At 46.9% G+C, this 23,947-nt stretch overlaps 5 protein-coding genes across 11 annotated transcripts; 2 read left to right on the top strand and 3 right to left on the bottom strand.

Annotated features, from left to right (window-relative positions):
- Positions 1-1,231: 1,231 nt before the first annotated feature.
- LOC108137681 (probable ATP-dependent RNA helicase DDX46) lies at positions 1,232-6,062 on the bottom strand. 3 transcript variants are annotated; one of them, XM_017259540.2, is made up of 5 exons: positions 5,764-6,062; positions 5,400-5,705; positions 3,782-5,072; positions 2,680-3,680; positions 1,232-2,603 (listed from the first exon to the last, which is right to left on the bottom strand). In XM_017259540.2, the coding sequence occupies exons 1-5, from the start codon at positions 5,778-5,780 to the stop codon at positions 1,481-1,483; spliced, it is 3,738 nt and encodes a 1,245-aa protein (XP_017115029.1). In that variant the 5' UTR covers positions 5,781-6,062; the 3' UTR covers positions 1,232-1,480. The 3 variants fall into 3 exon arrangements, with proteins under 3 accessions (XP_017115029.1, XP_017115030.1, XP_041566557.1); XM_017259541.2 differs by having other exon boundaries at positions 3,782-5,057; positions 5,764-6,051; XM_041710623.1 differs by lacking the exons at positions 5,400-5,705; positions 5,764-6,062 and having other exon boundaries at positions 2,680-3,501; positions 3,557-3,680; positions 3,782-3,890.
- A 135-nt stretch (positions 6,063-6,197) lies between these two features.
- LOC108137682 (p21-activated protein kinase-interacting protein 1-like) lies at positions 6,198-8,431 on the top strand. The gene is made up of 3 exons (XM_017259542.2): positions 6,198-7,153; positions 7,213-7,289; positions 7,848-8,431. The coding sequence occupies exons 1-3, from the start codon at positions 6,395-6,397 to the stop codon at positions 8,362-8,364; spliced, it is 1,353 nt and encodes a 450-aa protein (XP_017115031.1). The 5' UTR covers positions 6,198-6,394; the 3' UTR covers positions 8,365-8,431.
- A 171-nt stretch (positions 8,432-8,602) lies between these two features.
- Positions 8,603-18,304, bottom strand: LOC108137679 (histone deacetylase 6). 4 transcript variants are annotated; one of them, XM_017259536.2, is made up of 9 exons: positions 17,563-18,304; positions 15,792-16,082; positions 15,591-15,721; positions 14,647-14,830; positions 13,616-13,887; positions 11,495-12,908; positions 10,742-11,374; positions 10,478-10,553; positions 8,603-9,444 (listed from the first exon to the last, which is right to left on the bottom strand). In XM_017259536.2, the coding sequence occupies exons 1-9, from the start codon at positions 17,563-17,565 to the stop codon at positions 9,044-9,046; spliced, it is 3,405 nt and encodes a 1,134-aa protein (XP_017115025.1). In that variant the 5' UTR covers positions 17,566-18,304; the 3' UTR covers positions 8,603-9,043. The 4 variants fall into 4 exon arrangements, with proteins under 4 accessions (XP_017115025.1, XP_017115026.1, XP_017115028.1 ...); XM_017259537.1 differs by lacking the exon at positions 17,563-18,304 and adding an exon at positions 17,319-17,417 and having other exon boundaries at positions 10,478-10,565; XM_017259539.2 differs by lacking the exon at positions 10,478-10,553 and having other exon boundaries at positions 9,334-9,444; positions 10,781-11,374; positions 17,563-18,302.
- Positions 18,305-18,783: 479 nt separating this feature from the next.
- On the top strand, positions 18,784-20,898 carry LOC108137737. Of its 2 annotated transcripts, none has more exons than XM_041710800.1 (2): positions 18,784-20,245; positions 20,320-20,898. In XM_041710800.1, exons 1-2 carry the CDS (start codon positions 18,823-18,825, stop codon positions 20,754-20,756), a joined length of 1,860 nt encoding a protein of 619 aa, XP_041566734.1. In that variant the 5' UTR covers positions 18,784-18,822; the 3' UTR covers positions 20,757-20,898. The 2 variants fall into 2 exon arrangements, with proteins under 2 accessions (XP_041566734.1, XP_017115124.1); XM_017259635.2 differs by having other exon boundaries at positions 20,305-20,898.
- Positions 20,899-20,974: 76 nt separating this feature from the next.
- On the bottom strand, positions 20,975-23,577 carry LOC108137736 (dystrophin). The gene is made up of 5 exons (XM_017259634.2): positions 23,237-23,577; positions 22,070-23,162; positions 21,886-22,003; positions 21,663-21,825; positions 20,975-21,605 (listed from the first exon to the last, which is right to left on the bottom strand). The coding sequence occupies exons 1-5, from the start codon at positions 23,478-23,480 to the stop codon at positions 21,241-21,243; spliced, it is 1,983 nt and encodes a 660-aa protein (XP_017115123.1). The 5' UTR covers positions 23,481-23,577; the 3' UTR covers positions 20,975-21,240.
- Positions 23,578-23,947: the final 370 nt, after the last annotated feature.

Raw genomic sequence — 23,947 nt, 5'->3', positions numbered from 1 at the left:
ATAAAAACAAACAACTCTATGACAACTATGAATTACATATAAATATATAGTATATATATAAAGAATTTTAAAAAAATAAATTATACTATACATAACATTTTTTTTTTGTTTTTTTTTTTATTGTATAATTTAGCACATTTCATAGTTTTAACTAGAATTGTACATATAAAAAGAAGAAACAATATAAAGGTATTGGATAATGGTATATATATATATATACATATATATATGCGTGTGAGTGATTTTGAATGAGTAGCCATAAAAAAAATAAAATAAAGAAAAAACCCAAAAACCCAAAGTCAAGGCAAGCGCGAAATTCAATAATAATTTTAAACAAAACCTAAATATAATATAACTCATAGTTTTGTATCAAATGAAAATGAACAAGAAACATTTTGCCGACAAATTAGTGCATAATAAAAATGTAAAACCAAATATATAAAACATACAATTTTTTTCATAAAACCAAAACAAAATGCGCATAATAATATTTATAAAAAATTATAATACATACCATTGATAACGGACATGCCCAAACTCATAACTACATTTAAATTTAATTTTAGTAGTTTCTAGACACAAGAAATACTGTAGCATGAAAATCAATTGATTGCAGCGCTCGAGTGCTGGCGGAGATATATAAGTAAATAATAAAAATGCAGCAAAAAAGCAACAAAAAATAAGAAAACCATTAATGAGTTTTAACTGCGTTCGATATTTGGGGACAATATTCATTGGTTTTCACCCAATGCTGTGGGTCATAAGATATATAGATTTGATTTAAACCTTTTAAATTTGTATTTCAATCGAATGGTTATTAGTTATTAACCAAATGAGTTTTTATTTTTATGATTTGCATTTAGTTAAATCCATTTTGAAAAAATAAGTAAAATTTTCTATATTCAATATAGGAACTGAAATTGAAATAGGGACAACTAAAAGTAATTGTGCTTTGATTTTGTATAGAATATTGTATAAAAAAAAAGAATTTTTTAAACTACTCCCCCAAGTTTATCAAATATGTATTATATTTTTTTCTTTTTTGCCTTAAAATAACGTTTTATATTTTTCATTTTCCCTTTAAAAATGTATTAGAATATTCTTTAAATTCCCAAAAAAAAAGTGCCCTTTTTACGCGAAATAACCCATTAAATTTACTCCCTTAAATTTGAAAACGTGTTTTACTGATTTTTTTTTATTAACATCTTTACTCCAAATTAAACACAATACATAAATCCAACCGATTTATTGGAATAAAGACGCTTACGCAATTTGGTCTGAAACGAATCCTTATGTTTATCTGATCGCATGCGTTCCAAGGAACAGTTCATTATCTTATCATAGCGAGAGGCTTTACAGCACCGGGCCACCGGTCTGTGTCTGTATCTGTATCTGTATCTATTTCTGTGTCTGGGTGGGTCTAGGTCTAGGTCTAGGTCTAGGTCTAGGTCTAGGTCTGGATCTAGGTCTAGATCTAGATCTAGACCACCTTGTAGCGTCCCTTGTTGAAGACGTGATGGGCGGAGCTGAGCTTCAGCAGCTCCTCCTTGATTAGCCGCGTGATCTCGCGCTTGGCCTTCTGGACGGCCAGCTCGCTGCAGCTCTCGATGGCCAGGTAGAGCTTGCGCTCGCCATCGGGCGGATTCTTGCCCTGCGGCACGTATGTGCCGCGCACGGTGAGGCCAGCCTCCGAGTACTCGGAGATCTGGGCGAGGGCCTCCTTGGAGGTGACCTTCCAGCGTGCCTGCTGCGGGAAGTCGTTGATCTCCAGCTCCTCCTCGTATTTGGTAAACGAGTTGGTGGTGCCGCCGATCAGTGGGCCGAGGCCCTCCTCATCCTCCTTGGGCTGGTAGTTGAGCTTGTTGTTCAGCTTGGCGGCCATCTGTTCGGCCACCGTGCGAGCGGTCAGCAGCGGAGCGGCGGCGCCGGCGACATGCGGCCCCTTGAGCAGCGGCTCCACGCTGGCCACCACACTGCTCTTGGTGTCCAGATTCTTGCTGCTGTTGATCTTGGAGGCCAGCCGCTTGGCCAGCTCCAGTTTGTCGGAGCTAAGGGCTCCGCCGGCGGCCGCACTTTGGCCACCACCCGCTGCCGCAGAGGCGGTGGTTGCTGTCATGGCCAAATTGGCGGCAGCAGCCACTGCCGCCGCTTGAGCGGCCACCGAAGCTAAAGCCGGATTTGCTCCGGAAATGGCGGCAACCGCGGCAGCAGCCGTGGCCGCAGCCGACGTGTCCTTCACCGTACGTTTGGCCGCGAAGATCTGCTCGATCTGTTGGTCAATGTCCTGCTCGATGTCCTCCTCGTCGTCGGAATCGGCCAGACCCAAAGCGGCCTTCTGCAGCTTCTTGCTCTCCTTGACGGCATTGAACTCCTGCTCGTCGAACTTGAAGCCCTTGCCGCTGAAGCCGCCGCCCGTGTGCACCGTCTTGCCCTCGGCCTCCTGGGCGGCCTTGTACTCCGTCCAAAGGGTCTGCAGCTCGGCGGGTATCAAAGTGCCCGACAGGTCCAAGGCGCGAATAATGTCGCCGGCGTAGCGCGACTGTTCGGGTGTGATGAACGTGAAGGCGCTGCCCTTCTTTCCCGCCCGTCCAGTGCGACCACATCTGTAAGAACATTAATATATATATATATATCATTAATATGTACATCATATTTGAAAGCGGAATGATAAAAGCCCACCTGTGCACATAGTCCTCATAGTGGTTGGGCACATCGTAGTTGACCACCAGGATGAGATCCTTAACGTCCAGGCCGCGTGCCGCCACCGAGGTGGCGATCAGCAGCCGCACCTTGCCCGACTTAAAGTCGATGATGGTGGAGTCGCGATCGAATTGATCGATGCCGCCGTGCAGACTCATGCAGGGATACGAGGCCTTCATGAGGTCGCGCAGCAGAATGTCGGCGTTCTCCTGCTTGTCGACGAACACAATGATGCTGCCCGCCTCCTGGTAGATGCCGAGCAGCTCCAGCAGCTTAAAGAACTTGGCATCGTCATTGAGGATGACCACATTCTGTTCGACATCTTTGCACACCACCGATCGCCCGCCCACAATCACCTCGATGGGTTTCTTGAGGATGCGACGCGCAAGTGCCTCCATTTGTCGCGGAAATGTGGCACTAAACATGACCGTCTGTCGATCCGGTCGCACATTGTCGATGATGCGCATCACCTGCGGTTCGAAGCCCATGTCAAACATGCGATCCGCCTCGTCCAGGACGACATATGTGACGCGTCGCAGGTTCGTCACACGTCCGGAATTCGCCGCCAGCATGTCGATCATGCGACCGGGCGTACACACAATGATCTCGGCCCCACGCTTCAGTTCGGCAATCTGTTCGGAGATGCCGGTGCCGCCGTAAACACAAACTGGCCGCAGGCCCAGCGATTTGCTAAACTTGCGGATGTCCTTGCCGATCTGCATGCAGAGTTCACGCGTGGGCGCCATTATGATGGCGATAGCGCCGTCGCCATCCTCCAGGCTCGGCTGGTCCAGAATGTGCCTAAACATTGGTAAAATGAATGCCAACGTCTTGCCACTGCCAGTTTTAGCAATACCTATCAGATCCCGTCCGGACATGATGGCCGGTATGGCCTGGCACTGGATGGGCGTGGGCTTCTCGAAGCCCAGCCGTCGCAGCACGTCCATCTCCTTCTTGCTGACGCCGCACTGCGCCCATGTCTGCAGAGGAGATGGCAGGTAGAGAAAAGGAAATAAGTATCCCTTAAAAACCCTAGATTTCAATTGCCAGGCCATGGCCGTATAGCTATATAGCTACCTACCTTGATGGGCTTCGGACAGCCCTTGCCCTTCACCTGGACGCCCTCCAGTTCGGTGCGATATTTCTCCACATCGCCGGTGGTCATGCGACTCAATTCCGGCACCTCCACGTAGAAATTCTTGCGGAAGGGGGCATACGTCACCGAGGAATGATCGATTTTGGCCAACTCCTTGCGATGCTTCATCGCCAGATTGACGGCCGTGTCGCGTATGTCCTCCAGTTCGTCCTCGCTGGAATACTCCAGGCTGTCCATATTCTGTTCGATCAGTTCGCCCTTCTTCAGCGTCGTCGTCTTCTTTTTGGCCACGCCCGTGAGGATGACGACGCCCTGCGATTTGGTGGGTGGATTGACGAAATTGTTCACACGTCGCATCTCGTTGTTGACCTCCTGCATGTAGGCATCCAGTGGATCTATGTCGTCCTCGGGCTCGGCTTCCGCCTGCGGCTTGTCTTCATCAGCAGCGACCTCTGGCTTCACATCCGCCAACAGAGGCGGCTGTTGCTGTTGCTCCGGCGGCTCCTTAATAGCCTGCTCCTCCTCCTTTTTGGCGACGACGTCGGCGACGGAGGGCGACTCCTCGACAATCTCCATTTTGATGGGAGCCGGTTCGGGCTCCTTTTTGATCTCCTTCTTGGACTCCACGACGGGTGGCTCCTTCTTGATCTCTGGCTCCGTTTTGGGAGCGGTCAGGCCCATGCCCAATTTGGCGCCAAAAGATTTGCTGAAGGTGGGACGCTTGAGGGGCGAGAACTTCGTGTCGACCATGTCATCGTCGAAGCGCTTGCGAATGCTGTGGAACTTGGAGGGCGGCGAATCCGGTTCGGTGTCCTTCTTGCCAGCGTCCAACGGCGGTGCCGGATTGCTGTCGTCCTCCTCCGACTCATCCTCCAGGCTCCACTTCTTGGCGGACTTGACCACCGCCGGCGTCACGGTCGTCACCTTGGTGTCTCGCTTGCGTTCCGCCCGCCAGCGTTCGATACGCTCGCGCCGCTTGATCATCTCCTGCTCCAGGCGACGCTGCTGCTCCTCCTTGTCGATCTCCTCCACTTCCTCGTCGGAGGAGCTGGTCGATGGCACGGGTATGACCAGTGGTGCAGCTGCCGTCGCCCGTCTGCCATCCGATTCCCGTTCCCGCTGACGATCCCGATCCCGCTCTCGATCCCGCTCCCGATCCTTGTCCCGCTCGCGCTCCTTGTCCTTGTCCTTCTCGCGCTCGCGATCCTTCTCCCGCTGCCGATCGCGATCCCGATCACGATCACGCTCCTTGTCCAGTCGTCTGTGGTCGGGATAACTTATATAATTTAGTGCTTCGATTAGGTCATTGTATCGAGTACTTAAGTTAATATTTAAAGTGTTCTTTCAAATCAAAGTAAATATTACAAATACAACTACAAAATAATCTTATTCTAAGTAAAAATAAGCAACAAAAATAGTTAGTCAGCTCATTAAAATAATTTGTCGTCTATAGATTCAAAATATTCTAATGTTAAAAAATACTTTGCATATTTACATATGCAATATTTTAAAGGTAATCATAACATAGGTTTGAACCTCTTTTTTAAAATTTTTACAAAAACTGTAACAATTGTATGAGAAATACACTACAAATCCGACTCACTTGTCCTTCTCGTAGTCCTTTGAACGGGAGCGCTTCCGTCGCTTTTCGTCCCGTCGGCCGCGATCGCTGGTCATGTCCTTGCCGCGCTTGCGGTCATCCCGTGCACTCCGAGAGCCACCGCCTCCTCCTCTATCGCCCCCGCCGCCGCTGCCGCCGCCGCCTCCGTTCCTGGACTTGCCCATGTCGTAGTCACGGCTGCGACTGTCGTGCCGATTGTCCCGCTCGCGATCTCTGTCCCGGTCCCGCTCACGGTCGCGGTCCCTCTCCCGCTCACGCTCCCGTTCCCGTTCCCTGTCCCGATCGCGCCTTTTGTGGATAAAGTCATCAGTTATCAGCGGTTATGGGACAAAATCCATTTACTCACCCAGAATTCTTCGACATGGCGGCTTTTTTTTTTGGGTCTATCGGCGCCGGCTCAGTGCTGCCACGCCTCCAACGTACGGGCGGGGCGGGATATATGCAGTCCGGACTGCCTTGGGTTCGCTCAAACACTCACCACCACACAATACAATGGTTTTTGTTGAGATATAACCGTCTTTTCTTTTACAGTCCGGCACAAAATACAATTTTTTTTAATCGTTGGTAGTGATGGAACAAAGAACGATACTCTCGGTGATTTTGCAATACCGATGTTTTTCCTAAAAACTATCGACCACTGGTTCGCTCTAAATTGCTGCTAGATTTTAAATCAAGGGGCATTAACTTTAATTAGAAAAAGTAAGGAAATTAGAGGAAATAATGTCCAAAACAGGGAATTTCATGTCTCATTAAGCTCATCATAAAAATTTCACTTGATTGGCCAAAAGCTCTTAAGATATGTGTGTGTTTTTTTTTTGCCGCCAGGGCTGCCGGACCAACAGTGAGCCACCAAGTCGTTCCACACTGGCGTTGCCACTCCGCTGGCACACGTGTTGGGCGGATAAACAAATTGTTGAACTGCAAAGACGAAACGAAACGCGGAGAGAGACCCGGCAGAATCCCGACGAGAAACAGCCATGCCGCCGGACATCGAGATCATAGTGGGCACCTACGAGGAGTACCTGCTGGGCTACCAGCTGTCCGCATCGCCGGAGGAAGCTGCTCCAGCTGCGGCCAAACTGAAACTGAAACAGACCTTTGCGGACAAATCGCACGCCGGATCCATTAAATCGGTGGCCGTCCAAGGACCCTGGGTGGCCAGTGGCGGCAGCGATGACAGGATCTTCGTCTACGACATGCGGACACGGAAACAATCGCAGATCCTGCTGTCGCACGCGGGCACAGTGAATACGCTGCAATTCTCGCCAGATCTGACGCACTTGCTCTCGGGCAGCGCCGATGGCCACATGATAGCCACCCGCGTGGGCAGCTGGAGCATCGAGGGCGATTGGAAGAAGGCCCACGCCGGCCAGCCCGTCACCCACATCAGTTGCCATCCCAGCAGCAAGCTGGCCCTGTCCTTGGGCGGCGACCAGGTGCTGAACACCTGGAATCTGGTCAAGGGACGCGTGGCCTACAAGACCAACCTGAAGAGCAAGACCACGCTGGGCAGCCAGCCGGACTGCCTGTCCTGGTCCACCCAGGGCGACCACTTCACGCTGAGCGGTCCCTTGTGCCTGGAGATCTGGGACATCAAGAGCGCCCATGTGGTGCGACGCTGCAAGATGCCAGCGAAGCCCATCTGCGTCGCCTGGCTGGATGGCAACGAGTGCCTCGCTGGCTTGGAGAACGGCAGCATTGCCTGGATTTCCCTCAACGATGAGGAGGAGGCTTCAGTGCGTTCGGCTCTTATTCCCAACGATTTTCATCATACTCACATGGTTTTCTCTTGCAGCCAATTATCATTGCGGCGCACGAGGCGAGGGTCAAGGCCATGGCCTATCTGAACGAATCACTGGCCACCGTCTCCAGGTGAGTTCCTTTAACTGATCTAAAAGATTATTTCAAATGATAAAATAATTCGTCTGGTTTAAGTATTTAAAGTTATATATACAAAATGTATATTTCAGAGAGGGAAATTAAACAAAAATCAAAGCCTATTTAATTGTAGAAGCACAAAAAGCCACTTAGTTACTAGTTAGTTTTTAGTTTTAAACCTCAAGCTAGTTTTTTATAATTAAATACAAAAAAAACAGCCAATTTAATAGAAAGATGTTAATGATCTAAATGGAAAAACCTAAAAATTCATTCCCTAAACAATTTTATTTTTGGTACCTGCATACCATACCAGGTCATATTTGTTTTATTAAAACTAAAAACCACAAACGTTTCACTTTCATACTAAAAAAAGCTTATTAAATTGTATTAAAATATATATATATATATATATAAAAGAACAGTGATCCATTTAAAGCTATTCATATTACCCATTTTACAAAAAATGTATCCCAAAAATAAGAGTGTTAGTACTCTAAGCTTAAAAACAAAAACACAATTAAAGCAAATTTTGTACATGTTATTCTATCACAGCGCTGGAGAAATCAAAGTCTGGAGGATCGATCTCGAAGAGCGCGAGTTGGAGGAGATTGCCAGCACCAACATGGACTGTCGACCCACTGGCTTGGGCCTGCTGGATCTGGGCCAGTTCGGCAATGCCCGTCCCCTGGGGCAGAGCATCAAAGTGGAGAGCAAGCCAAAGGCCAAGGCGGAGCCCGGACAAACGACCAAGCCGGCGGCACCTCGGGGATTCGTGACCATCGAGTACGAGCAGGATGAAAAGCAGGAGACCGAGGAGGAGTCTGCCACCACACCCAAGTCCAAGCAAAAGCCCAAGCAAAAGAAGAAAGAGGCCGAGAAGGCGCCACAGGGGAAACCTGAGGATTCCTCCGACGAAAGCAACTCCTCGGAGGAGGACAGCGAGGACTTCTCCGACAGCGACAGTGACGCCTCCAATGATGGCGGCCACGGAAAGAGGAGGCCACCCAAGCGGAAACAGCCACCAACGCCCTCCTCCAAACGAAAAGTCAAACAGCAGAAAAAGAAGTAATCATACGATAATGCTTAAATCTACTCTATGTTATGACTGTCAATAAAGTTGAGTTAATTTAGAAATATGTATCGAAGGTATTTCAGTTAATTGCTTTTTGTTCCAATTTATTTAAAAGTTAGGTTTTTGATGAGTACTTTAAAACCAGAAATTATAATTTATATTGTTTAAAATTAATAAAAGGGTAATCAGGTAAAAAAAACCTGTTAACTAGCAGAAATTAAACCAAATTGCTGGCTAAAATATATATATATCGAAGTCTTTATTAGAACATTAGTTGATAACATTAACAATTTGCATTTGTATAAATTTGAGAAGGAGTCAGGTGCCAAATGCCAGGATCAGGATCACCAGTACCCGACTCGCTGGCAGCTCCCGAATTAACAATAATTTCCAGTTGTATATATTTTTTTGTTTTCTTCTTGTTTGTTTGTTTGTTTACGGGCAAATGGGATTTTGGAGGCGGGATGCGGGATTCGGGATGCAGGATGCAGGATGCAGGTTCTAGGATTTTGGGCTTTGGGGCTCAGTGGGCCAGGAAGTAATGCAAGAGGTTAAGGTAAATGCGTTCCAGCAGTGGCCAGAGGTGTTCGGCCAGGAACTGGATCAGGTGTCTGAGTGGCGGGCAGAGCGTGCACATGTAGTCCGTGAGGGCATTGAGCACACGGATGGCCAAGGGTCAGTTGTTGTGCTGCAGTTGAAAACAGATGCCACTGCAGCTGCTGCCGCCGGCGGCGACGTCGTCGTCGTCGTCCTCATCCCGCCCATCTGGTCCCAGTGGATAACAGCCGTCGTCGCGCTTGGCACAGGCATACGTCCAGGGCATCGGCTCCTGGAACTTGGCCACATGCAGCGGATTGAGGAAGGCGTACAATCGGGGATGGTCGACGTACGAGGAGCAGGCGTAGCACCACACGGACAGGTCGCCGATGCTCATCACCAGCGGATGCTGCGACTCCACGGAGTGCAGCTCCATGTGCGCGTTCATGAACCGTCCGCAGGCCACCATCCTGCAGCTCAGACACACCCAGTTCTCCACCCTCGTTCCGCACACACTGCACACCTCCGAACTGTTTATTGCTGTTGGCAGAAAGTAGCAAAATACAACATGTCATTATTTTAACGTTCATTGGCTATTGACTAATAGAAAAATTGTTCAACAAAATAAAAAGCATGCGAAAGCGATACATTTATCATACATTAAACACCGATTTCGAGCTTAATCAACAGGAATCAATGGCAACTTAATAAATCAATACAAAATATTTCAATAAAATAAAACACTTGCTTACACCTCCCATTGTTTAACATTAATCGCAATAAATTAAAGTGCGAAAAATTCAATCATGCGGCAAAAATATAAATAGCAACAAAAATTTTAAGCAAATTTTCTTTTTAAACAAAGCAACACAAATCAGGGGAAAAAACCAACTAAAAACACAGAGAAACAGCCTCCAAGCACAAATAATTGCATGCCAGATGCAAAAACAATACCAATAAACAATAAATAATTTTGAAAAGTAACCAATTTCCAATTTCTGGCACCACAGCACATACATATATAACCAATAATTCAATAAATAGAAAAACAAATGCAAATGCATTTTAAGACAAGACAAAATAATAGCACTTTGTTGTGTTTACATTTTTGTTAGTTCTTTGCAATTTAGTATTTGGCTTAATAATTTAGTAATACTATTTACATTTCATTAAAATCGAACGACTAAAGCATCATGGTTAAATGATATAAATGAAAAAAAAAATTTAATTAAAAACAAATTTAACTTTTATATTGTTTTTGAAATATTAGTAATAGTTTAGAATTTCAGAATTACTCTTTTAATTTTATTAAAATCGGAAAACGATTTCATAGCAACAATGGAATAATTGAGCACAAAATCATCATCGAAATTTATATATTATTTAATAGCTTCTAGGGTATATTAAACTTAGTTTTTAGTCGAAAAAAATACATTGAACGATTTTAAGTACAAATGGTGAATTGAATCAATAAATGCAAATTTTCGGACTCAAATTAAAAAATAAAAGCAAATAAATGCCAATAAAAGTGCTATTATTTTGGGCAAACGAAGCTTGGACTCGAGTGGCTTACATTGCGGCGCCGCCTGCGGTCGCAGCTGACTCAAATGGGGGCACGTCTTTAGCGGATATACGGCGTACATTTCGTTCTGCTCGAGGGCCTGAACGGAATCCGTAATCCGTAATCCGTAATCCGGATTTCGAACGAGAGTTGCAACGGAGAGGGAAACGGAATCACATGAAATGGATTGAAAGATAGAAACGCGGATGGGGAAAAAAGAAGCGATTAATGTTGATGGCCAGACGATGGAGAAATGCAATGCTGATCGTGTCGTACCTCCTTATGCTCCGCAATAAATTCGGTGAGCGTTTTTACCTTGACTTTGGGCTTGCTGCCGCTGGGCCGCTCCCCGCCGCAAGCGCTCTGATCGCCGGCATCTTCGCCCGCCGCCCCCGGAGCGTCGTCATTGGCGATATCCAACTGCCGCAAGGAGGCGGTAAGAAAATCCTCGTTATTGTTCTCGCCCACAACCGGATCGCGTGGCAGTCGCCGTCCCACGAACTCCAGCGATTGCCAATGTTTGCGCTGGATGTGCAGGCACAACTGCAACGATTCCACACAGCTCTGATAGGCCACCGTTGCCGGTTTCTGGCCAGCAATGGCGCCCAATCGGGGCGTCGGCATTGGATCACCCAGCAGCGTCTTAGTGCACATCGTCATGGCATACGATATGGAATGGACATTGTAGCCACCCTCCAAACAGACGATGATTCGCCCGCCGGCCAACGCCGACAGCCAATGGGTGAGCATGCCATAGCCCTCGGGTGTCACCTTACAGCCGCCCAGCGGATCACCGATGGCCGCATCGAATCCCGCCGAGACCAGCACCAACTGCGGATTGAACTCGTATGCAATGGGCATGATCAGTTGCTGGAAGGCCAATGCATACTCCAGATCGCCCATGCCCTTCTGCAATGCAATGGAGATTAGGGATTAGCTGTGGTCACCAAAGTGGATGGAAAATGGGGTGAAAAATGGGCGGAAAATGGGGTGAAAAATGGGGGGAAAATGGGTGACCCACACACTCACCTTGTTCCAGGGTATATTCACGTTGAAGCCACGGCCGGCACCCTTGCCCACCACATCGTAGTTGCCGTCGGGTCCCTTGGGAAAGAAGGCGCCATGCTCGTAGCGATGCAGACTGATGTACAACACCTTGGGATTCGCCTCGAAGATGTGCTGTGTGCCGTTGCCATGGTGCACGTCCCAGTCCACGATGAGCACACGCTCCAGGCCAAAGTCACGGATGGCATACTGCGCTGCAATGGCCACATTGTTGAAGATGCAGAAACCATGCGGCTGATCCTGTTCGGCATGGTGTCCCGGCGGCCGGACATTGCAGATGCCGCTGCGCGACTCGCCACGCAGCACACTGTCCACCGCCTGGAGCACCGATCCGGCCGCCAGGGTGGCACAATCGAAGGTGCGCGGATGCAGATACACCGAATTGTAGCCACCGGCCACCTGATGCAGTTCCTCCGGATCGCGTTCCAGCAGCCGACGCACCGAGTTCACGTGTGCTCGCGTATGGGCCAGGCACACCTCGTCCGTGGTGGCCGCCCGGGCCGCCAGTTGCTTCATGCGCGGCAGCAGACCGTACTCGTCGTGCATCCGATGGATGTGCAGGATGCGGGACGGTTGCTCCGGATGCCCGGCATCGTGGAGGTTGCAGTGCAACAGCATCTGGGCATCGTAGGCATAGCACACGCGTACCGATGGTATCGATAGCTTGGTCTCCGTGCGCAGCACCTGCAGGCGAGCCCGATTGCGCGCCTCCGTATCCGCGGGCAGCGGAATGGCCGTGCCCCGTGTCGGATAGCGATTCGTTGGCGGCGGTCCGCCCACCCAATGGCGCAGCACCTGGTGCAGATCCTTCTGCTCCTCCCGGTCCAGCAGCGCCAGTTCGGCGGGTTCGTAGGTCTGCTGGAGCTGCAGACAACGCCAGTGGGGCCGGTGCACGGCGATGCAGCTGAGCAGCGCCTGGACGAGATCGGGCCGGGGTCGGGGCACCGGCTCCACCAGCGGGGGGCATGGATCGCCGAGCAGGGAGCGGAGTGTGAGGGCGGCCCCCTCGGCCAGTGATTCCAGGCAGTAGCCGCCCTCGAGGACGACGGCGACGCGGGAGTCGGCCAGCCGGAGCAGAGGATTGAGCAGATGCGGATAGCAGGCCGGTGTCACCTCCATTTCGCCCTCGGGACATCCCAGTGCCGCATCATAGCCGGCGGAGACCATTATCAATTCTGGCTGAAATTCGAGGGCCACCGGCAGCAGTAGCTGCTGGAAAATGGCCAAATAGTCGCCGTTCGTCATCGCCGTCGCATTCAGGGGCACGTTGAAGTTGTAGCCCGTGCCGGGACCCCATCCAATCGCATGGTAGTCCGACTCCTGCAGGTTCGGCCAGAAGCTGCCGTGCTCGAAGCGATGGATGGAGAAGTAGATCACCCTGCAAATATATATTGATGATCCTCACTTTCCTAGAAAACACAAATATAATCTACAAAATATAAACTATTCCTAAGGTATATTAGATCACCGGAAAATGTATATATTTATAAAACTATAAGTAGAATAATAATATAAAATAAATAATTAAAAAATGTTAGCATAAAATACTAAACCACCTTCAGAGCTGAAGGCCTCTTGCAGCTATAGCTCTAACCACTATTTTTGTTAGCTCCTAGTTTTAACTATTAGTTAGCATTGTATAAATAAATAAATAAATATTAATTTCCTTTAAATATCTAAATCTAATAAAAACAAGAGGGTAGCGTTCCCATAGGCCTATAGTGCTATAGTGGCGCCATCTACCTCAAGTTTTCAAATTTACAACAATTTACACTTATGCTAATAACTTTAAAAAAAAATAATGTAATTTGGAAAATTTTTAAGTGCCTCATTAGATATGGCCAAATTTTACATACACTGCCCAATGACTGACCCCGAACAAATTTTTCGATTTGTGGGCGTTAAAGTGGGCGTGGAAAAATTGTAAAATAATCTTTCGCTGCGTAGGCATAGCTACAATCTGCATATTGAATCCCAAATCCCTGGCACTTATAGTTTTCGAGATATCGAAATAAATATATCAATATATATCTAAATTAAAAACTATAATTTTTGCTATTACTTCATTTCAAGTTCTCAACTCACCTGGGATCGTTGTAGAAGAACCGCTGTGTTCCCTGCCCATGATGGACGTCATAGTCGATGATCAGAATGCGCTGTAGCATGTGGACATCGAGGGCATGCTGGGTGGCCAGTGCCACATTGTTAAAGAAACAATACCCATTGAACTCGGCCACCATGGCATGATGACCCGGTGGCCGGATGATGGCCATGCCATTCTGTGCGTTTCCAGCGATCAGTTGGTCCACCAGCTCAATGGTGGAGCCGGTGGCCAGCAAGGAAAGCTCGAAAGTGGACTGCGGGGAAAAAGGCGGTGGAGGTGGAGGTTATCAGTGCTCTGCATAATCTAGCCAAAGCTAATAAAACGCCATGAATCTTATCTAAGACTGAACACAAATAGGTTTCTCCACGTAAGAACTTGTTTATATTTATATGAATTTACAGTGCGTTTCAGAGCATTACGATTATATGAATTTACAGTGCGTTTCAGAGCATTAGGATTGCCAAAAGATTGATTTGCCGGGGGAGATCAAATTGAAACTTTAAGGCACTAACAATGGTAAGATGGTAAAGACGAGAACCATAAATAACTTAAGCTAAAACAATTAATAATGAATGGAATTCGTTAACCAAGCCATACGAAATCATAAATATTTAAAGAAAACAGAAAAGAATAGAAAATTTAACTTAAATAAATTCGTCTATAATCAATATGGAATAAATAATAATAAATTAATATTAAACATGGGATTCTGCATAAAATATATGTTTTAAGCTTCTGCCTTACTGTATTTGTTGCCTTCTCGATTGTAATAGAATTGTGAAACGCACTGTCCCTATATAGAAATGCCTGTGCAATGGGCCGCATCTAATCTAATCTGCTTCAATTTGCATCTATCAAGTCAGTAAACTAAAAACGCCACAATCTTCGCAAGCAATCAAGCGAAAATATAATAAAATAAGCTAATTAAGTGCAAGCATTGGGTGCATTGTGTGCTTTGTTCTACGGATCCCACATTCCACATCGCACATCGTAGAGGGCACCAATTGCTCACCGGATGTATGTAAACTGAATCGTAGCGGGAGCTCAGCTCCTCCATGCGCTCATCATCGCGAATCCCGGCGGTCGACTTCAGGAGTTCGAAGTGCTCCTCCGTGTGCAGGCGTAGAATCTCCTCCTTGGTGGCCGATCTCGACGGCAGATTCATGCAGCGCTCCGTGAGATGCAGTTCACGGCAGCTGGAGAAGATTACGGAAGGAAATCTTAATACAATTGTTCAAGGATTAAATATATATATATATATATATACAATTGTTTAATCATGAAATATTATTAATATTTTTACACAATTAAATTTTGTAAAAGCTTTTTAAGTTTTTAAGCAAAAACATAATTTCTTTTCGACTTTGAACTCAATTAATATTTGAAAAAAGGATAACAATAATTATACAAATATGAAACTGCATTGCTTTTATTTATTAAAATATTATGAAAAAAGTTAAACCTTTATTACTTCAAATTGGTTTAAAATTATAAATAATTTATGTAAGCACCGAATAAATAATAAAAAACGGAGAGCTAAAATATTGTATATAATAAGTAATTGCTAAAAAAAAAACACATGTTTAAAATTGGCAATTAGGTTCAAGTGTTTTTTTTTTTAGAATTTTTTTCAGCTGTCTATATTTATTTTGCAATGTTTTTGTAGAAAAAAACCCTCGCTTAAAATTGGCAATTAGGTTCAAGTGTTTTTTTTTTTAGAAATTTGTTTAGCTGTTTATATTTATTTTGCAAATGTTTTTTTACATAATAGCTAGTAGCTAAAATAAAACATGTAAAGTTTTGTTAACTAAGTAATACCTATTTAAATATTAAATTTCAAAATAAAATAAAAACTGAACTGCCGCTTTCAAGTCAAAAATTATAAGTAAAATTGTATACATTGTGCTATAATGATGTTTTTTGCAATATCTATGATATCTCAATCTTTGAACTCACCGCTCGAGGACGCGTGTGAAACGCTCGGGACACTCGTAGTGCTCCTTGTCCCACAAGCAGCAGTGCTGGCTCATGGACTCATCGTAGATCAGGGCTGTGGGTTTTCGCACCAGATCCTTGCAATTGACAGCCTTATGAGGGGTAAATATAAACATAGTTAGTCTGGTCACTGGACAGATCCTCTATAGATACTCTACTCACATTCTGGAATATATCGGTGATGGACTCCTGCATGGCGTTGCTCTGGTTCTTGAGCATATTCCGCGCTCGACGTTTCGCCTCCAAGAGCGCTGCACTCGGTTTGTTCGCTTTTCGCGAATCGCCGGTGCCGCTGTTGATAGCGCTGCTGGCGCTGCTTTTGCTGCCGGTGCCGGTGGCGGTGCCTGTGCTGGCAGAACCGCCGATCACTCCCGCCGCCGCCGATTTATTGGCCATTGCCCGCGTCTGCATCTTCGCCTGCTGCGCGCTCCGTCGCGTGACGATGGGCGGGCTCTGTGGGAACATGGACTCGAATTTAGTTAGCAACTCGCGTGGATTAATGTGCGGCCAGTATCCAGTATCTTGGCAATTTCCAGAAATGTATATGTGCTAGGTACTACTGTAACTCAAGTGGGATAAATGCAGCGATGGATGCATGAACTTAGCTGCCCACTCAAGTGCGATAAGTGCCCAGGTGGATGGATGATGTATGTATAGTATCTTGACTAGTTTCTTGACTCTTTTCCGAACAAGTACAAAAATGATGTATGTAAAAAGGTTAACTAAAAAACGTTTCGATTCCAAGTACAATGACAAATAACCCAATAAAGTCAGGGCACTTTTCGATCGAAGATTACGACTGACACACTTTTTGAATTCTTGATTACAGCCCAAACTTCTACAACTAATCTTGGTACGGTCTATACGGACTAACATGAATTGGGTGCTCCAAACAAAATATCTATTTATTTTAACTCTTAATATACATATATTTACTTATAACAAAAAGTAAACGATATCCTTGAACTTGCATGGCTAATTTTTATAGTAATTTTTGTAAATCGTAAAGTAAATTTTTATTGAACAGAATTTTTACTCAACCAAATGACAAGTTTGAAAATCTTTTTGAATATTTTAAAAGAGGGTTGCAGTGAATTTAATTTTAAAAAAATAACTTATAATAGTATTTTAAATGATGCTCCTAAGCACCTTATTTTATAATTTTAATTTAAATAATGCCTTCAAGTTTAGTTCAACCTTGTTTTGTACCTTAACATTTTTGGAAACTAGATTTTTTTTACTTAGGTTTAAGTGGCTTTAAGTTCTTTAGTAGGTACTTAAAAAAAAGAGATTTATTTTTATTTTCGGGCAAAGAACGAGGATATGTTCATAAGTACATAAGTTTGAGCACTAATCAATATTTTAAAAAATATGTATTTTGATAATTCCGAACCCAAAAATCTTCGACAGTGAAACCTATTTTTCCGGCCTCTTAAAGATCGAATAACAGAGGTATTACTGTACTTATTCCCAAACTAGGTTTAGTCACATATTGTAAACAGAATTTGGTTTTGGGAGATTTTATGATTACACTTATTGTTGCCTCCTTAAATGCACCATTTTTTTAATTTAACTAATATTAATAATATTGTAAGCTCTAGAGGGTAAAATTCGTGTCATATCATTTATAAATGAGCTGAAATGTTCTGAATCACTTTAACTGTTGTGTGTAATTCGCAGTGATTTCACCTCAAAGTTATCCTAAGGTAGAATTTTTCGCGGATGTCTCCGTTTAGGGGTGTCTCACTGTGCTTCCAGTGGGAAGCAGCCAACTGCTGGCCACGAAGTTTGGTCGGAAACTGCCGCAACTATACACATCCATGGAGCTCACAACCTGGCCAAGAAAACCGGGTGTGTGTATGTGGGTGTTGTTGCCACTGCCGCTTTTGGCCAAAACAACTTGAAAAAGGCGGCATAATCCGCCTGTACTCACCATGTTGTGGGATAACGTGAATTTATTGATGTGGAAGTCGAGGCCAAGTCGGAGTCCGAATTGGAATCCAAAACCGAATATCCGGAGCTGGAAGTGGAAGTGGAAGGCAGAGGAGCTGGAAGCGGGGGAAACGGGACGGACTGATTCACAGCTGCGAGGGCGTTCGCTTCTTCTTGTTGTTGTCGTCTATGTATATTATGTATGTATGTAGGTTTATTCCAAAATTTCCGGCTCCGTTCCCGCTCCTTGACTCCCGTTATTTATCGATTCCGAGTAACACACTTCTTCTTTTATAATTAGCCGTTTTGTGTGTGCTATAAATTATGCCTAGTTTGTTTCTATCTCGCTTTCACAATCCCTACTTTGCGTGTTTGCGCTTCAGTTGCTCTGTTTTTGTTGTTGTTATTTTGATTCTCTTATTTTTTTTTTGTTATCGTTTTTGTTTGTTACTTGCCCATGCAAATGCGAAAACACTGAGCAACAAAATAAAGCGTTGGCTAGCGGTTTTGTTTTATTTTAAAAGAGCGTTGCAAGTTGCACTCGATTTGATTTCTTTGAGCAGACGAAGATGCAGCAACAGTAACAGATACATAGGCACGGCACAACAAATACAATCAGAACGTGAACCAGAAATCTCGCACACACACTTTCAGAGCGGTTGGTGGGGCGGAGGGCAGCAGGGGAGCACTGTGGGAGGGGGGGCGGAGAGAGCAAAAGAGAGCTGGGAATCGATGACGCGCGGGCGGAGAAATGCAATGTTTGTGTGCCGTGCCGTCTTCTTCTAGCCGCTTACAAGCGATCAGCTGTTCGTTCGATAGGCCCAACTTGTTGAATAATCGGTTGCAAACGATAAAAACAAACAACAAATGTTTGTTTTTTGGTAATAATACTTGGTTTTCTGAATGAAATCGGTCACAAATCAGCAATTTATTGATTTGAAATTCATGTTCAATGCCTTCTGCACAGAAATCGTACCAAATAGATGAACATTTGTTTTGGCAATGCAGTGCTATCATGCATAATCTGTATGGATAAAGATTTGAAAAAATGGTATTTAACATATTATTTTATAATATGACATTTTTTCTTTAGAGCTTTGGGAAACTAAAAAATCAATTAGAAAATTATGGTTTTAAAGATCTGTCTATCGATAGCTTCTGCTGTTTGGTAATCGTTCTGGTGTCATCGCTGCCCGCCAAATCGTTCGACCTATCGATTACCCTTCAAAACCGCCTTGTTAACATTTTGTATTCCGCATCCATGCTGCCGTTTGTCCAGGATAATGTGCCGGAGCTGCTGCTGCAGGGGTCGCGGGTCGCCTTCTGCGGCAATCTTCACCTGGGAGCTCCGCGAGACCGGTTCAGGTCCACCTCCACACTGCTGCTGGCGCGTAACCTCAAGTTCTACGAATTCCGGCGCAAGGATCTGCTGCATCACATCGATTTGCGAGGCACGCGACTGCAGCAGGTGGCCAGCCAACTGGAGGCCTATGCAGGACCCATGAGCGCCTTTCTGCCGACGGTGGAACCCACGGGCGGGGAGCTGGACTGCAGCAGTATCCAGGCACCGGAGGAGCTGCCCTTAAAATTGGGCAAGTTTGTGTGGCAGCAGGAGGAGATCTACCTGCTGATTCAATGCTGGAGTGTACTGCTAGTCCTGCGGCGTCCCAAAGAACACGGCAGCAACTTTGAGCTGGTGGCGCAGCACGAGGATGTGGTGGCATTCAAAATGGCCCATGGACCCATTCCCTACCAGGCCGTCGTGGAGCTGCATTTCGGCAATGGCAAGCGCCAGTGCTGCGATTTCCAGGAGCCATCCCTGCAGGAGGAAGGGCCCAGCACCTCCAAGGCTGCGGACCTGGCCTTCCACAATTTCAAGGGCCTGGAGGAGCAAGTGAAGGCGGCCCGGGCGGAGCTGGCCACGCTGCGTTTGCAAACCCAAAAGGACTTCGAGATCAGTCAGGATCTGCAGCAATTCGGTCCGCCCGGCCAGCGTTCACTGCTGCTGGAGGAGAAGCAGCCGCTCCGTCGGTTCGGCGATGTGTGGACCCGCGTCTGCGGCGATTATCTCGTCTGCGGCACCCTCCTGGTCAACTTGACCGGCAGTCACCGTCTGAGCATCGTCCAGGATGTATGCCCGCTGGTTCGACTGGAACCGCACCGCGACTACAGCCTGGAGCACCGCCTGTACGAATTGCCGCTGCAGGCGGATGGCCAGCCGCCCCTGGATTACGACCAGCTGGCGCAGTTCTGGGCCTGCCAGGACCAGCACAGCAGGCTGCTCAAATGGCGGCCGGTGGCCAAGGCGAGTCAGCTACCGCCCGAGTGCTCCGCCGTGATGGTCGTGCGACTCAATCTGGTCGATCTCCTCGAGGCGGAGCAGCTCCAACTGATGGTGCTGTACGAGATTAAGGGCTCAGCGGAGCAGGAGCCATCCCCCAGGCAGATGCACCTGGTTAGCTTCGATGTTAAGAAACTGTTGGATGAGCCAGAGTCACTGGCACCCAATTTTTCACCCGCCACGCTGCACCAGGACTTTCTGGCCGTGATAATGACGCAAACAGCACGTTGCTCCCTGAAATTGGAGTTTAACACGGCTCAGGATGGCGAGGCATTCGAGCAGCTGCTGGCCTCCAAGCTGCAGTTCGAGTTGATACAAGCCCAGGAGGCGAAATGCGATCAGGGTGTGTAGTCTTCCCCTTACAACTCCTCTTGATCCCTTTTGAGAGCTAATCTTTTACAGATTCCGATCTGCTAGAGGCATCTTGCGCTGGCGCAGCCTTTCAGTCGTCCACCGCCGAGGCCAATCCTGTCCAGCGCATCTTCTACAACCGCCAGCCGCTGTCGCAATGGTGCGGCATCTTGCTGCTCCGCGATGATCCCGGCCAGCTGTGGCATGTGTACGCCCAAACGGATGACCGACTGCGTCTGCTCCTGCATCGCCTGATGCGCGATCTCCTCCAGCTGCACTGCAATCTTACCGTGCTGGAGGTCAGCGAGTACAACCAGGCGCCCGCCGATGTGGCCCTGGAGTTGGAGGCGAGCTTGAACGAGGAGCTTGAAGCCTGGAAGGAGGTTCTCAAGCCGGCAACCAGTCACGAGCAGAGCCTGGAGCGGCTGACGCATCTCCATCAGGTGCAAATGGCCAGCGATGTGCTGGCATCTGTGATATTGAGCCCAAGTGCTACCGAATAGCACTGCATTCCTTGCTTTAGAAGTACGTTTTATGATTTGTACACAGATAACATAAACCATTTATAAGAAATGTATGCCTGTTTTTAGAATAGGTCCTTAAAGTCGGAGAATCTGAAGTAAAATAAATGAGAATTGTATAATATGTGCTCTGCGGTAGGACCGCATTTATGCATAAAATTCTATATAGCATTTACAAGAAATGTATGCCATTTTTTGAATGAATTTTAAAACAACGTTTAATCGTATTGCATTCTTGTCAGATTTTTGCATCTACAACTTAAAGCATTTATGCGAAAATTAAAGCATTTTTAAATAGCATTGGAAAATCTGAATATTTCGACTCTTAATGATATGTTAATAGTATAACCATATGAATGATTTGTGAAGTCAGAATTATTTGAACATTTACATAACATTACAACTTATTATATAGTGGACTTGGTCTGGCTGGAATCGATATGAGGGCGATGTGGCATCCGAATCCTCACGTGCTAACCCGCCGCTGCTGCTCCTCGCTCTTGATGATGCTGTCCAGGACGTTCTCCAGATTTTGTGTGGCCGCCGAAAGTTCGGCATTGTCGCTGTACGAGTCCTCGACGATCTCCTTGACCTTGTGCAGCAGCAGCTTGAAGTTGACCATCTCGGTGTCGCGTCCATCGCCGCCATTTGCCGGCGGCTGCTGGTCCAGCAGCGCGCCCAGGGGCATTGGCAGCGCCAGGGGAGCTGGCAGGGATCCAGGTCCTGGCTGCACACTGGAGCGACGCTGATCGAACCACAAGCTAATGTCGTTGAGGGAGTAATCCGATTTGTTGGCCTCCAAGTAGCTTCTATTCAATTCGGCGCCATTTACTGAAGATTACAGAAACGTTTGAGGATTCATCGATTGTTTTCATTTGAAATTCTTACTGGAGTGCGTGAGATTGGCCCCAACGGGTGCATACATGTCAAAGATCTGCCTCTGCGGCGTGCTGGAGCTGAGAAAGGTGGAGCTGACCAAAGGAGCTGCTGGAGGTGCCACACGAGGAGCTTCTCGCGGCGGCGGTGGTGGTGAAGCTGCCACAGATGAGTGCTGCAAATGGCAGAAGTGGTTAAGTAGAGCGTAATAGGGTTCAATTTGTGGCAATCCCACCGATAGCTGGCGCATATCCTCAATGATCTGCAGCAGAAAACTCTGATGGGCGCTGAGAAACTGTGAGATTTCCGAACTGGATGCGGTGGCCACCGTTTGCAGTTGGCTTTCCAGTTTCCTATAAGAAAAACAAAAACCTTAGGCTTTGCACAAAAACGGGGTTTGTCAACGCATAAAAACCCACGCATTCTGCAGCAACAAGCGATCGATGATGGACTGCAGTCGACTGGATGCCTTGCTGGCCAGCCCCGTCAGGGAGCACAGCTCCTGCTGCTGCTGGAGTATCACTGTGTGCTCCCTCTCTTTTTCCTTCTCCTTCTCCTGGCACTGACTACTGCGCAGACTGCGCGTTTCGGCGGGAATAGGCGTGGCAGCAGATTGGCCCAAGACGGCTCCACTTTCCTGGGCATTGCAGAAGCCACGACGCTCCTCCTCGTGCGTCTTCCGGGGAATCGTCAGCCAACCGCAGAGCTTGGCCAGGTGGCGAGTCCAACGCAACGGCGGCTGATCCTCCACGAACACCTCGCACATCCGGTGGCCCGGCTCGTGGCGACCGCCAGCAAAACCCACCGCGAAGCAGGGCAGGCACAGCGACACATCGCGGCACACCTGGCACCGGAAACGTATGCCCACAATGTGCTCCTTGCGGCAGCCGGCACACGAATTGCTGTGTATCAAGTGCTCCGTGTCCTCGATGCGTTTCACCAGCGCCAGCAGATTGCCGTAGATCAGGAATCGTGTCTGGACACCCGCTCCCGTCCAGAGTTTGTGGAACTGCTGTTCGGTTAGTCCACCAACGCCATGTGGACAGCGGGCAAAGCTCTGCTCCATTGTCAGCGGCAGATTATGGTCCCCGTAGGCCTTTCCCTCGCCCAGATAGCTGAGCAACTTGCTCAGCGTGGCCAGGAGCTGCTCGAAGGCGTATCTGGAGATGATCTGCGTCTTGGCATCCGCCAGCAGGCCAAAGAAATCGCCCACCAGGTGATCGCTGCTATAAAGCTTGCAGAGCAGTATGAAGGTGATCTTGATCTCGAGTAGAGAAATGGAGTGCCTGCGTTGCGGATCGTAGACATTCCAGAGGAAGTTGGCAAGCAGACCGGTGGCCCGGTCCAGCTGGTAGTTCAAATCCTGGTTGAAATGACCCAGCTTTTCGCAGGCAAAGTACACGTCGTGGAGCAGGGAGGTCAACTGAAACGGGGGAACCATTAGCTCCAAGCCGCCGCTCAGATTGTGGCGCTCCAAAATGGCCAAAACCAATTTGTAGGGAATTTTACCGCCTGCAATTTAGAGGTTAGTCCTTGGTGGTTTTTTTTTTGGGCTTAGGTTTATTGCTTGTGCGCAGTCTACTCACTGTGAAATATCTTTTGCAGCGCCACAAATTTACTGGCACACCGGTAGACCGTGTACTTGTAGTCCCCGTAATCCCGCTGCAGTTCGTCCATTATGGTGGCCAGATCTTTGTCCACCTGTTGCCCGTGTCCTTGACCCTTCGCAAGGGATCCCGTTCCCGATCCCTTCTCCCGGGCTATGGACGCCACTGCCTCGGCGCTGTTACGCATTTTTGTGAGCTGCACTGGCACCGTCATTCCCAGCATCTCGGAAAGGAAACGATTTTCTTAAATTCCTATGAATTTCCACCTTTTTACGAGTCTCTTTTGTGACCGCGTCGTTTCTCGCGATCTCTTCCTCTTCTCTTCCGTTAGCGCAAAAGTCAAATTTAAGTGCCAAGAGGTGGCAACGCCGTCGGGCTATCGATATCACTTCGATTAACCGTTATGCTTCGATTTTTATTTAAAAAAGAGGCGGCTTTAAGTAATTCATTTAGAATGAGAAAAAATGATTATGAATACCCCTACTATTCGCCAAAAATGTGTTCTTCATTTCATTATTCATTATTCTTTAAACAAATTAACATATTGCGCTGCTAAAATTGAGCCTGTTTTTAGATTTAAAACAATTTAAATTAACAAATATAGACCCGTTATATTGTCTTTATGGTAAACTTGTATTAAAATTGTATAATTAAATCATGCACATCTTATCTTATCAATGTAAAACTATA

Source organism: Drosophila elegans, unplaced genomic scaffold (assembly GCF_018152505.1).
Source record: "Drosophila elegans isolate 14027-0461.03 unplaced genomic scaffold, ASM1815250v1 contig_149, whole genome shotgun sequence".
NCBI lineage: Eukaryota > Metazoa > Arthropoda > Insecta > Diptera > Drosophilidae > Drosophila > Drosophila elegans.
The sequence above is the reverse complement of the archived record's forward strand: the minus strand, read 5'-3'. Positions and strand labels throughout refer to the sequence as shown.